At 33.3% G+C, this 13,955-nt stretch overlaps 2 protein-coding genes across 2 annotated transcripts; one reads left to right on the forward strand and one right to left on the reverse strand.

Moving 5' to 3' along the window:
* Positions 1-3,867: 3,867 nt before the first annotated feature.
* On the forward strand, positions 3,868-6,768 carry LOC105139459 (serine decarboxylase-like). The gene is made up of 5 exons (XM_011045895.1): positions 3,868-4,330; positions 4,705-4,936; positions 5,030-5,223; positions 5,356-5,492; positions 6,082-6,768. The coding sequence occupies exons 1-5, from the start codon at positions 4,039-4,041 to the stop codon at positions 6,661-6,663; spliced, it is 1,437 nt and encodes a 478-aa protein (XP_011044197.1). The 5' UTR covers positions 3,868-4,038; the 3' UTR covers positions 6,664-6,768.
* A 2,980-nt stretch (positions 6,769-9,748) lies between these two features.
* Positions 9,749-13,889, reverse strand: LOC105139460 (transcription factor VIP1-like). The gene is made up of 4 exons (XM_011045896.1): positions 13,262-13,889; positions 12,876-13,008; positions 10,861-10,945; positions 9,749-10,355 (listed from the first exon to the last, which is right to left on the reverse strand). Exons 1-4 carry the CDS (start codon positions 13,798-13,800, stop codon positions 10,096-10,098), a joined length of 1,017 nt encoding a protein of 338 aa, XP_011044198.1. The 5' UTR covers positions 13,801-13,889; the 3' UTR covers positions 9,749-10,095.
* Between the last annotated feature and the right edge of the window lie 66 nt (positions 13,890-13,955).

Genomic DNA, 13,955 nt, shown 5'->3' on the forward strand with positions numbered 1-13,955 from the left:
TTCTTATCACCTGACCACCACCTAGATGGTTAACTGGATTCACTGTTCTAGTTGTTTTAGTAGTGAGCATTAATCAAGAACAATTTGATTAAATAGGGACCGCCCATGTTAAGCTATAAACAAAATACATACAGGAAAAGGTGAGATATTTTGGAGAAAATTAAAAAGAAAACTAAAATGAATGGAGATTTTTTTGTGCATCCGGGCATAGATTATTGTTTATTATAATAGTATAATTATCATTTTGCTATATAAAAAAAAATAAGTGGCCTTGGTATCAAGGTGAAATTGTCTTTTTCTAAAAATTCATTAGTCATTATAATTAGGGATAATTTGATCCTTCAATCATGATCATACTTCTCTAAAAACAAAATATAATCAAGATAAGACTATACAGGGCTGCTAATGTAATGCTCTCCGAACACGTTTGTTTGTTGATTCCTTTCTTTGTTTCATTCTCTCTTAGTCATTTTGTCCATGCTGACACAGTTTTGCTGGTACTTAGCATGCAACACTCAGTATAGTTTTTTCGCAGCTTAACTTCAACACGATGAATGAAGGAGTACACACCCTTATAGCCGAGACCAGGGATGCTAACGGAAACATATACACATATAAGAAATAGGCTTGAACAGTGTTGATAAGGGTTCAGCCATTACTGGAGAGGATATAAGAATCAAACAAACTTAGCAGGTTTTTGTTGTCTTATATTTGTTACAAAGTCGTATAACAAAGAGTGATACAAGAATATTAAGAAAAAAAAAGAATCTAAAAAAAGAAACTCGAACAAACTTATCATCTATCAGCTTTATCATATTTTCTCAGTTATCAAACAGAACAACGCATAATTATCTAATGCAATAAAACAATCAAAGATAAATAGATGCATACTTGCCTTAAAGATGAAAGAAAAGAGGTTGATTTCTAATTTTAGAAGTCAATGGCACAGACCTGAGTGAGCAGAGGACTAAGATCAGAGAGGCAAACACCAGAGAGGTTAAAAAGGAGCTGGTTATGGGTGAAGGAGATTGAGAGAGTAAGGGATGAAGGGGGAGAGGGAAGGGGCGTGTGCTTTATTATGGGGTGTTAGGGGTATGTGCAAGAAAGGAAGAATGGTCGAGGAGCATTTTCCACGGTGATAAGGCCTTTTTATTTGGATAATCTGGTATTCCTTTATGCTACAGAACTGATTTTGTTTGTTATCATTTTTAATTATATTTTTAATTTTAAACTATAATTCATTTTTTTTATAAATAACTTATTACCAGATGAACTGATTTAAAATTATATTTTATAAAAACGATTCAAAATAGCCTCTTTTTTTTTAAATAACGTAGTTTAAGAATAATTTAAAATTTACAAAATTAAATTTTTATCTCTTAATTAAATTAATAGTTGACCCAATTTTATAGTATTTTTTTAATTTGTAAATAATTATTTTGAAAACTAACATACTTATAATTTTCTAAAATAATTTAAAAGTTAAAAAATAATTTAAGTAAATTTAATTGTAAGATATAGAAAGAAAAACAACAATATTATATTCTAACGTTACATGCTACCAAGAACAAATCAATTAATGACAAAAATTAAAAGAGATGGTGTTTTTATTATATACCATATTGTAAAACACTATTTATTATAAATTTTTTAATTTATATTATTTTATTTTTTAATATTTAATTTATTAAAAATTTATTTTTATGATTTATTGTTATTTATTTTTTATAAGATTATCCTAAAGTCATGACTCATGTTGTGAGTTTGAGAGGTTAACTCGCTTAACTTGAGATTTTTTTTTAGTATTATTATTTTTTTCAATTTCATCTTTTAACATTATGTTGATTAAAAACTAGATTTCAGGATTTTTTCAATTTATTTTTTATAAAGTTATAGTAACCTTATGACCTAAATGACAAATTTTACAAATTAGCTTGAGTTAACTTTGATTGTTTCATTGTGTATTTAGGTTATAGATTTAGTTGGTTACCTTAAGTTGAATTGAGTCAATTTTTATTTTTTTCTAATTAAATTTTTTTCAAGTTTAATATTTTAATTATAAATTAATTAAAAATTTAAATTTATAATTTTTATATAAATCTAACATATTAATTTGAACTGACACGTATATTTCAAAGTTAATATTAAAAAAATGAATATTGTTTTGAATTTTTGGAATGAAACGACAGTAAACGTGAGTCCGTATTAATTCACCAATCAGCACTTATTCCTACCCCGATCTCCAACACCTCCTCTGTGGGCCTCTTTCGTATCTAAACAATCCAATGATGACGATCTAATCCAACAATAAACGACGTCGCACAGCACGAAACGAGATCGCTCCTTCCGCCCGCTGTCTCCATGATTGTGTCCACTTTCCACGATGAGATAGACACACAATCAAGCGGCCTCAGAAATTGGTGGTCGATGACGTCAGCCCTCGAAAATTTATATAAGCCCAAGTGGCTTACAGTAGCTGGTTTTTGTTTGTCATTTATTTATTACTACTATTTTTTCGACGTCACTAGGCGTGGAGTGCTGTCAATTTTTTTCAGTCAAAGCAATGAAGGATCTTTAGAGTGCTTGCTTTCCATTTTGTTTCTTTTTATAAATTATTTGTGTTGCGCTTTATATTAAAATAAGATTTATGAATTAATTATTGTTATGGTTAGAAGCAAAATAATGCATTGTCAATTTAATGTTTTTTAAATTATTTTAGCATGTTCAAATTAAAAATAAATTTTTTAAAATAAAAAATATTATTTTAATATATTTTTTTAAAAATACTTTAAAAAATAATTGTTAAAACAATATTAAATATGCAGTTGACTTGCCAAGTTAAACTATAATTAAAAAAAATACTTTTTATCAATAATATAATAATAATAAGTTATAATAACTTTAATTTAAGACTATACTCTATAAAAATGACTCACACAACTTATTTATAATAAGAAATATGGTATAAGTCATAATAAATTAAAAATTGCGATTAAATCAAAATTTGAATTTATTTTTTAATTTAAGCCAAAATTTAATTTTAAACTAACATACCTATAATCTTTTGAGCTAAAAATAAAAAAATAACTTAAATAAGAGACATCAAGCATAACTTTAACAGGTTATGCTATCCATTGGTGCTCGATCAAAGTCTCTTTCAAATCATAAAAAAAAAAACCCTAAATATTTTTATGGGTGGTATGACACACAAATAGCCACCTCGTGAACATAAAAAATCATTAAAAAAAAACTCGGTCAAATTCTTATTTTAATTTCATTATTATATTTTCTTCTTGCCTGCTAAAGTTCAAATTCTACACAATGTTCTGAATTCGATGCATCGGCACACATAGTAGTTTTTTAATTAAATTGAATAGATAAATTTAGCCTTTGTGTTTTAAAATTAATCTCACAACTAAGCAAGTGTTATCTGGAAGAGATATTTTCAAATGAATAACACTAAGAAATCAAGACACGCTAGGAAGCAAATGATACAGCTGGCAGGGAGGGGGGGTGGGTTCATCTATTTATTCATTAAAAATAAATAAAAATTCTAAAGTAACGTTGGATTATTGTATTATAATTGAAAAAACAAAAAACATTATACATATTATATTTTGAAAATATAAAAAAATCATTTTAAAACAATTTTAAAGATACATTTGAATGTCTCTTTATGCCTTTTGTTTTAAAAATACAAAAAAATTATTTTAAAACTATACTCAAGATATAATTATTTTAAATCATTATATTTGTTTTTACAACTAAATACATTTTTTAAATATTTTTTTTTGTATTTCTTCTGGAGAAAGTAACTAAACTACTACAAAAGTCTATTCTATATAAATAACCAACCAACCACTCGCTGTCTCTTTAATTAAACTCGCTTCTTCCAAGCAAGCATTTAGCCACCTCTCTCTATCCCATTCTCACAGATCTACAGTTACGTAAGAATCATTCCTCATTAACGCAAACAACTAGTACTTCAATCATTCTCTCTCATTTTTTTTAACGTCTATTTTTGCACTAGTAGAAGCCATGGAAGTTGTTGATGCAGTGTCTGTTCACGGTAACGGGAAGGCTGAGATCGAGGATTTCGATATCTCGGCTGTGGTTCAACCGGAGCCTTTGCCTCCGATTTTGGCGGCGGAAAATGGAGACAAGCAAAATGGCAGGGAGATTGTGTTAGGGAAGAACGTGCACACCACGTGCCTCGAAGTCACGGAACCGGAGGCTAATGATGAATTTACCGGAGACAAAGAAGCGTATATGGCTAGCGTTTTGGCTCGCTACCGAAAGAACTTAATGGAAAGGACCAAATATCATTTAGGTAATTAATTGATTTATTTATTTTGTAACATAATTAGTGATACTACTTGTTATGAGTATGCTACTTTTTAATAGCTTATGTTAATGTTTCAATTCCAGAATCTTGCTTGCTATTAATTTATTGTTTCCTTTTTTGTATGGGAAAACTGGATCTAATAAAACGTTAGTTTCATGTTATGCTTTGTAGACATCAACGATTAGTGTATTCTTTTTTTTTAAAAAAAAAAAATTGTTACGTTTTTTGTTTTTTTGAGTTATTGCCTTAACTACGTTGCTGGTTGCTGGGAGAGCCTGCTTGTTTCTGTGGCTACTATGGAATGTAATTATTTTGAGTTCTAACATTCATTTTTTCTTCTTTAAAAAAATCTGTTATAGGTTATCCTTATAATTTGGACTTCGATTATGGTGCTTTGGGGCAGTTGCAACATTTCTCCATCAACAATCTAGGCGACCCATTCATTGAGAGTAACTACGGTGTCCATTCAAGACAGTTTGAAGTTGGTGTTCTAGACTGGTTTGCACGTCTTTGGGAGATTGAGAAAAATGAATACTGGGGTTACATAACTAATTGTGGTACAGAAGGCAATCTTCATGGGATTCTAGTTGGGTAAGTAGTTTTGTTGTGTTTCTTTCTGAATGTTTAAGGAGTTGAATTATGTGCTGGAAAAGAGTGAATTTCTAACACATCTCAATTGTTCAGGAGGGAAGTGCTTCCCGATGGAGTTCTTTATGCATCACGAGAGTCGCATTATTCTGTTTTCAAAGCTGCTCGTATGTATAGAATGGATTGTGAGAAGGTTGATTGTCTGATCTCTGGCGAGATTGACACTGCTGATTTTAAAGCTAAACTACTTGCTAACAAGGACAAACCAGCCATTATTAACGTTAACATAGGTTTCCATCTCTCTCTTCCATACCCACGTGCCTACACACACACACACACACACACACACTTATGCAGACACATGCCTGTGTCTATATGCTTGAGCATTATTAATTTGTTTTAACGAACCATTATTATTGCAGGCACAACTGTCAAGGGAGCAGTTGATGATCTTGATCTTGTGATACAAACCCTTGAAGAAAGTGGATTTTCGCAAGATCGATTCTACATTCACTGTGATGGAGCTTTATTTGGACTCATGATGCCTTTTGTCAAACGTGTAAGTGATTTTATTGACTCCTGGTAGAAGATGATTTGATTGAGCATAGGAAGGTGTGATTTGTGATGGATTCCTTAAGACTCTCGGAACATCATGACTCCAGTTGTTCTGCTTCACTTCAGAGTATTAGGAATTTAGTAGTTCATCTTAAATAACTTTGACAAAAGGACTGAATCACCTAGTTTATATGTTTCTGGGGCGTCACCATCCCCAGTGCACTTGGAACAATTTAGAATCTTTTATTAGATTTATGGTCATTTTAATTCTAGAGCCCTCTCTCTTTGCTGGCGGTATATTTGATATGCTAATAAATAAAGTTGTTAAACATTATGGAAATCATTGATGGAAATGGAAGAAGCAAAACATTATGTTTATGCCACAACTTGCAGGGAACAAGAAACGGCCACATTTCATTTTGCTAGTGTGACATCATGATGTCATGGTGTCCCTGTTTTCTCCCCTGTAGCTTTTAAGTATGTTGCTGTGACATGTTCCAATTTTCTGCATTAGGGTCTTGTAGAATTACTTTTGTTGCTAGTGTTGGGTCCTGGTTTTCTCTGCATTGTTCATTTTTGTTGGTGGTAAACAGGCACCAAAGGTTACTTTCAAAAAGCCCATTGGAAGCGTTAGTGTTTCTGGCCACAAGTTTGTGGGATGCCCAATGCCATGTGGTGTTCAGATAACAAGGATGGAGCACATTGATGTTCTCTCGAGAAATGTTGAGTACCTTGCTTCAAGGGATGCAACAATCATGGGAAGCCGCAATGGCCATGCTCCTATCTTCCTTTGGTACACGCTTAACAGAAAAGGATATAAAGGGTTTCAGAAAGAAGTACAGAAGTGTCTCAGAAATGCTCATTACTTGAAGGACCGACTGCATGATGCTGGGATAAGTGCTATGTTGAACGAGCTCAGCAGCACAGTTGTATTTGAGCGGCCTCTAGATGAGGAATTTGTTCGCAGGTGGCAGCTCGCTTGCCAAGGAAATATTGCCCATGTTGTGGTTATGCCTAGTGTCACAATTGAGAAGCTGGATGATTTCTTGAATGAATTAGTTGAAAAACGTTCAACCTGGTATCGGGATGGAGGAGTTCAGCCTCCTTGTATTGCAGCAGATGTAGGGTGTGAGAATTGTGCTTGTGCTTTGCACAAGTTAAGTATATTATCATGAGTGAGAATTAATCCACTCTATAGTAGTAGTTGTTTCATTATGTGAGAGCACAGTTATTGTTTTTGGAATTTAGATATGTTTTTGAGGGTTTTCCCCGTTTTACTATGTTTCTTTGTTTCCTTGTTTTCTTATCTACTGATCTCAAATTGCTCACAATTCAAAATCGCCATTCATATGGAACACTTGTTAGGATCACAGAAGCTTCATGGTGATAAGAGCAGGCTGCGGAGACTGGGCACTCAGTAACTGCTTTTTCTGGGTAGTTTTTCTGTCCGCCAGTGCACCAACCATCCGAGCAAGTTCTTGATCTCCCTTACTAATCAAGGCAAAAAAATAACTACCCGTTGTTTTCAACACATTCCATTGTCGAGCAAAACAAAGACAGCATAAACTTAACCAAGGATGAGTGGAGGGGCAATACAGTCTCAAATGGTGACTTATTCGGTCTATGTCCTTCTTTTCATCACTTCTGATTGCCTGCTGTTCATTAGCTATGGAATCTCTGGGAGTTTCAAAACTACCATAGGCTCATGTTAGAGCAAGAAGAGGAATCATGGGAGAATGTATAGCTTTTCTGCCTAGCTGTTGCCTTCTGTGGAACAATGAAGGATACAAGATGTGATGGTGGTCAGTCACATTTCTTATGCTTTGAAAGCGTCTTGATATGCATTTCTCTCTGATATTCTTCTGTTGTTCCAAATTATACCATAATAGCTGCCTGCTTGTTTCTGATTCAGTATTCGCTGTTAGAGTATTAGCTGACATAACAACCACAAAAGATCAGGAGAAGATTCCAAAGATACTACTAAGAATTCCGCAGCAGCTACCTTTATGCAAAATCTCAGTCATCTATAGTTACCTTGAATTTCAAGTCTCTTGTACTATCACATATGCATGCGTACTTGTTTTATTATTGTTTTTACGAATGAGAAATGGATACTCTAACAAAAACATATAATAAAAATATAAAAATAAATAAATGGTGTTATTACACCTGATTTAGAGATCTGGTTATAGGTTTTTAGCCAGTAAGTTTTATTTTTAAACAAAATAAAACTATAAAATAAAAACAAAATAAATTTTTAATGTGAATAAAGAACTAGGAATAACAGGATCTTTTAATAAATATATGTGTGTGTAAGAGAGAGATTTAAAGAAATTTTATTTAAATTTGCATAGAAATCAAGAGATACAAATTATTTCATTTGGATCCAAAAATATAGATTTATTTATATGATATTAGATGACAACGTAGAAAATTAAAATGAATTATCAAAGGAGATTATTAGATGACTTTAACAGATGATGCAAAGTTGGATGTGCCCTTTTAGCAGCAGCTTCTTTTCTTGCTCTTTCACGTCGATCAGCCTCAAGGAATGGATCATTCCCATCCCGTCGACGACGCTGGTCAACAAGATAGGCTGATGTGTACTTCTGCCTCTAAAACCTGGGAAAAGCCTCTTTATATAGAGAGGTTTGAGACTGGTTTTTTTTTTAAAAAATTCATAAAGCAAATACTTTTTTTTTTTTTGAATCGTTGAAAAAGTTATGTTATCCTTTGCAAGTTGGAAAAGCTGTGGTTTTTTTAATTTTTTTAATATTTTATATTTTTTATATTAGGATATTAAAATCATTTAAAAATATTTAAAATAATTAATTTAATGTTTTTTAAACAAAAAAACAATTTTAAAAAATACTATAATTAAAAAAAAGGTTAAACTATAAAATCAATGTCTTTTCATACAAAAAAAAGCCTGCAGAGCACTTTAGAAAGCATGTTCAACCACGAAAACAAGCATTAATTTAACATCATTGTAACCTTCTTCATCTCTCACCAAAAAAAAAAAAAAGAGGATAAAAAATGAAGCTACTGATCTCAAACATGACTGCTTCATTTGGTGTCCAGAAACGAATAGGCACTCAAATAAAATATTATAAAGATCCCGCGTTAAATTGTTTGCATTCTCTAACTCAGCTCGTTGATTGTTAACTGTCGAGTGATCAGGAGATGAGAGAAAAGAAAGAACTGGAAAAGATACTCTCCATCAAGAACTGCAATGAGCTGTACCGAAGAACCCTGCAAAATATTTCCACCAACCGCCACCAAAACTTTTCTTCTTTATAAAGAAAAGATTAGAGTATGTTAGTTTTTATTTTCGTAGTTTGGAAAAAATTATTTTTGATAAAAATTAATATAGTATTTATATATATTTAATTAAAATTAAAATTAAAATTAAAATTAAAATTGAATAAAAAATAATTTAATATGTTTGGTTAAAAGAATATTTTTTAAATTGATGTTATAAAATAATTAAAAAAGATATATATTAATATTAATAATTTTTAATTTAAATATTATAGATTTAACTACTGTTATCACATCATAAAATAAATAATATTTATATAAAATATTTTTTATTGTTCCATTAAAATATTTATAATTTCATCATATATGAAATCTATCCGATAGGATTATAATTTTCTTAGTTTTTTAAACGTGTAACAATATCAGGTAAAATATCATCAGGAACAAAATTAAAATTATGATTAAATTTTATAAATATTACATCATTAAATGATCTTATTTTAATTTTTTGAATAAAACACAATTAAAAATAAAAATAAAAATAAAAATTAAATTTTTTTACCTGAATCAAACCTAGTTTAATGTATTTAGTTTTGAATCAGACCAATACAACTAAAATAATGAAGAGTATTTCCACTGTTTATAAAAATAATAAAATCATTTTTTACTGTTTACTTAAGCGATACTCTACATTGTTTGGGATACAAAATATGTGGAAGCATTCTAGCTACTTTCAGTAAACTTGTGGATGAAACACATTTTATATGTATCCCACTGCAATAGTAAAGCGAGTTTTCACATTACTAAATGTTATTTTTCCGGTTTGTTTTAAAAACAAAAATTGTCAAATAAACAAACAGGATTTAAAAGAGAATTGACAGCCATTAGAGAGGAATAAAATATAGCTACCCTCAAGGATTTTGTTGATGGCTAAAAAATTGCATGCTTTTTTGCCATTCTAACTGTGCATGGATTAGAGGATAATCTCAGACCAAGGTGTACTTGTAGCTGGTTGAAACCAGGCAAGGAAAAAATATATTTCAAAGGAAGATATGCGGGGTTCAGTCCTACAATGCCAAAGGCCAATTATTCTGCACATGGAAGATTACAATAGTCATCCACCCAATTGTCTCATGAAGTGTACTAATTTCTATGCAACATGTGGTGAATAAAATCTGTCCTAAGGATAACATAGCCTGCTGTGACGGGAGCCATGAGCACGTACTCTTTCACAACATTTGTCTGCAACATAATATACATGCTTACATATACATGATGCCTACTTCGGTCGAGTTAATTTCTATTTTGCAACATTAAATTCTAGCAGATACAGTTCCCCAGTGACATTAGACCCTCTGGCTAAAGTTTGGGAAGCTAGGGCAGGGCTGCTTGTTAAGAGTCTGACCAGCGGTGGATGTCGGCGGCATGTGCATCTGCTGCTGTTGGTGGCGCTGCTGAGTTTGCTGGTTGCCAAAGGGTGGTAAGATCTGGTGAGAGGGAAATTGAGGAGATAGACCTCTGCTGAAAGGGTTTCCATTGACAGCTGTAATCTGACCAGTTGCTATCTTAAGCCGCTGCACCTCTTCCCTTAATGCTTCATTCAGAGCTGCATGGAAATGCATAAAACACCAATTCATCGCTACCCTAGATTCATCCCCTAAAACTACCGATAAGAAATTAGAAAGTGAACGTGTTTAAAATAAATAAACAAAAGCATTTTGGCAGCGTAAAATAGCAAAATAAATTTGTTCATATGGAAATAATAGAAGGTATTTCTCCTAAACAAATTTAAATTTTCTCCCATTTTAAGAAAAATCTCAAAGCATGGTATCAACATAATGCTTTTGGTTATATGATGCTGAGACACTATAACTTCTACTTTACAAACAGACCTCCACCCAAACCCACTGACACTCTCTTTAAGATTGGCCAATTATGGGATATTACATCAATCGATTGCTGAAAGAGGAATAAGTTTGCATATCACGAGAAGTGCTTAGTCCATGTCCAAGTATATTTCATTGTCAAACAATTAGAAAAATGTGATTATTTTATTTATATAGCCCCTATATGCCTCCAAAAAAGAAAGCATTCTTGTTCAAAATGCGTACCATCTCTAAGGTGTGCTTGTTGCTCCATAGCCTGTAATCGCAGTTTCAGTTCCTTATTCTCAACCGTCAACCCATTAGCATCTCTCTGCATCAATAAGAAAAAATACACACTAACATTAGCTTACCTCCATCTTTTCCGTATGTGTTTTTCCTGACTAGGTTTTTAGCAAGTACTAACAAATGTGGTCTCTATAGATTGTAAAATAGTGCACCACCAGGTGACTGGAAGGATATAGAAAATTCTGCATAAATTAGCACAATTTTGAACAAGAAATCCATATCATATGAAATCAATTTCAAAAAAGCACATGCAAATGGAACAGGAAATATTGCAACATTTACTAGAACTATATGGAACCTGAGCACAGTCCACAATTTATATAAGTTCAATAAATATCATTGCATCTTACAGGAAATCCACAGATATGGAAAGTATTTGCCAGTTTGAAAATAGGAAACCCATCATTTTAGGAAAAGTCATATACCTGTCTAATACAAAGAATAGTACATATTTGTCAAAATACATTACGGTATCGATGAATGCACAATCCATATTAGAAAACACAAATATTGTTCTGAAGATTAATAACTAGATAAGAGTGTAAACAAGAATCCTAAATAAAGCTGTAAATAACAAAGATTTTAGAAGCACACTAATCAACTTGACAATGGAATCTTGTCTGCGACTTAGATAACTTTCCAAACAGGGAAGTTTATCTAAGATATTTTAAGAAAAACAATCCAGATTCAGGGAGATGTTAGTGTAGGCTCCAATTTTATGCTAAATTTAGATGTATTAAAAAACTTGAAACAGAGCTTTGAAACGCTACTTTCTATGCATGGTGAATGCAGGATTTAATTTCATGTCCTCAAAACAACGCCCAAGGGAGAAAATCATCTAAGATTACTAGCATCTTCACTATTGGTTCCAACTGATAGATTAGGGACAGACATAATAGAAGTCAAGATGATTTGAAATCTCACACGGGTTCAGTACATTTCACAATAAATTTTAAAAAAATTCCAGCTAACCTTTCAGTTAAGTTTCCAGGGGTGTCTCGGGAGCTAAGGCTGATAAACACTTCCATGGGGGGCATTTATGGGCATGCAGAAACAGGGCGGTGCATAGTCACATTCATAGTTTATATCTATTGAAATTTCATTTGGATCCACATGTACTTTGCATGTACATGTGGTAGCACAAGAACTACGATATGCAATATCTTGGAACGACAGCAGGGCACATGCTTAAGCAGATAGTATTGAGTCAGGCTAGTGAGCATTGAACTCACAGTTTTGGCTAAAGTTTTGAAATGATCGATTAATCACACAATTCTTCCCCACTTTGGCTGGAAAACAAATTTCTTGCTCAATCTTTTTTATGAAATCATTCCCGAGTGTGTCCACGGTACGAACAGGATTTTTAAGTCCTGTAAAATTTTGGCCAGTAACCATTGTTTTTATTAACACAGATATCTGTTGTATGATAACACAAGCAGCCATTTTGGCTGACCCCAACTTGGCAAAGCCAGGTAACTTCTTTCCATCAAATCAACCCATGAGATCACGGTCATGAAAAACTGTTCACAAATGCAAAAAATGTGATCGGATGTAAACTTCCTATTATGGACTGGACATAGTTGAAAAACAAATAAGGTAGCATGTTGAGGCAAATGCCTCAACACAGCCCAATCATAAATTACCGTAGCTTCTATACTTTTCCATCCAATTACACTCTAATATCTCTCTCAAAATGGTATCAAATGAACTTGCAATCATGAGATCAAAGTCGTTAATCACTCCATCAAGAGATCAGAGTCATCAATCAAGGGATCCAATGATTGGTTACACGTAAGACGTAACAAACAAAATATTGCAGGTCCATGCATTCCCATACAAAAAATCATAACATAAGAGGGCAATGAAGCACAATTTCAGAGAAAGAAACCAAATCTAATTATATTTATCAAGTAAGTTAGATAAAGTCATTAAACAAAAACAAAATCCACTTATACCTGCAGCATCGTGAGCTGTGCGGAGAGAGTGGTTGCTTCAGTCTGAAGCGTCTGGACCTTCCTCTCTAGCTCACTAGTGTATTTGATTTTCCTCTCTTTCGACCGAGCTGCAGATTGCCTGTTGGCAAGAATCCTACAAAACAGAGACATTTCATTAAGAAATCCTCATTACTCCTCATTTTACTGAGCAAAATGACAATTTGAACATCAAAAAGAAAAGCCCTTAGAGATTACAAAACTAATAACATCACATAAGTATTCTTCTATCTTTCTACTGTAAAAAAGCAATAGTTAAAACATATAAGATATAGCTTAAGAAGAAAATTAAAAACAGTTAAAATTAATCATTAGAGATTAATTAGACAAAGAAAAAGAAAAGGACAAACCTTTTAGCTCTTTTGGGATCAATCAAAGCTAGCTCTGCAAGTCTATCAGGAGCCATAGCTTTCTTGACACCATCAATCATGAGAGACTCTGCCTCAAACGACCCGTCCATGGAATAACTATGCCTGTGGTGGTCCGCAGCCCTCTTTTCTCCCGCAACCGCTTTCCCACCCAACTTCTCATCTCCACCGGCGGCAGCCCCGCGACTCAAGCCATTAAAAAATTCGGAGTCCATAGACAAGCTCCGGAGGTGATTGACGGGTTTGAGTTTCTGATTCTGGCCGTTGGATGTGGAGTCATCGGACAAGGAGTCAACAGCCCCGGGAGCGGCAGGTGGAGGGTGAGTGGTGGTGTTGGGAGTGGGGAGGTCGTCGAGAGTGGGGAGGTCGAAGTCAGAAGCATCAAAGACGAGGAGGTCGTCGAAGCGGAAAGAAGTGTCGGAGTGGGCCCTTCGGTGGTGGGTTCCACGGCGAGGTGTCTCAGGCATCTGCTCTATGTCCACTATCATTGGCTGCTTCCCTCTGAACTTGGTAGGTTCCATTGTTAGCGGTGGTTTTGCTGGTGGGTGAAATGCAAAGATTGAATTTTGTTATAGTAACTATTATATATAGTTGTATACTGCTCCACTTCAGACGGGAGGGAGGGAGGGGGGTTGTTTGAAGTCTGGACATTGTTTTGTTACCTCGGTTTCAACCT

The sequence above is a fragment of the Populus euphratica genome, unplaced genomic scaffold (genome assembly GCF_000495115.2).
Source record: "Populus euphratica unplaced genomic scaffold, PopEup_1.0 scaffold202.1, whole genome shotgun sequence".
In the NCBI taxonomy this organism is placed as follows: Eukaryota; Viridiplantae; Streptophyta; class Magnoliopsida; order Malpighiales; family Salicaceae; genus Populus; species Populus euphratica.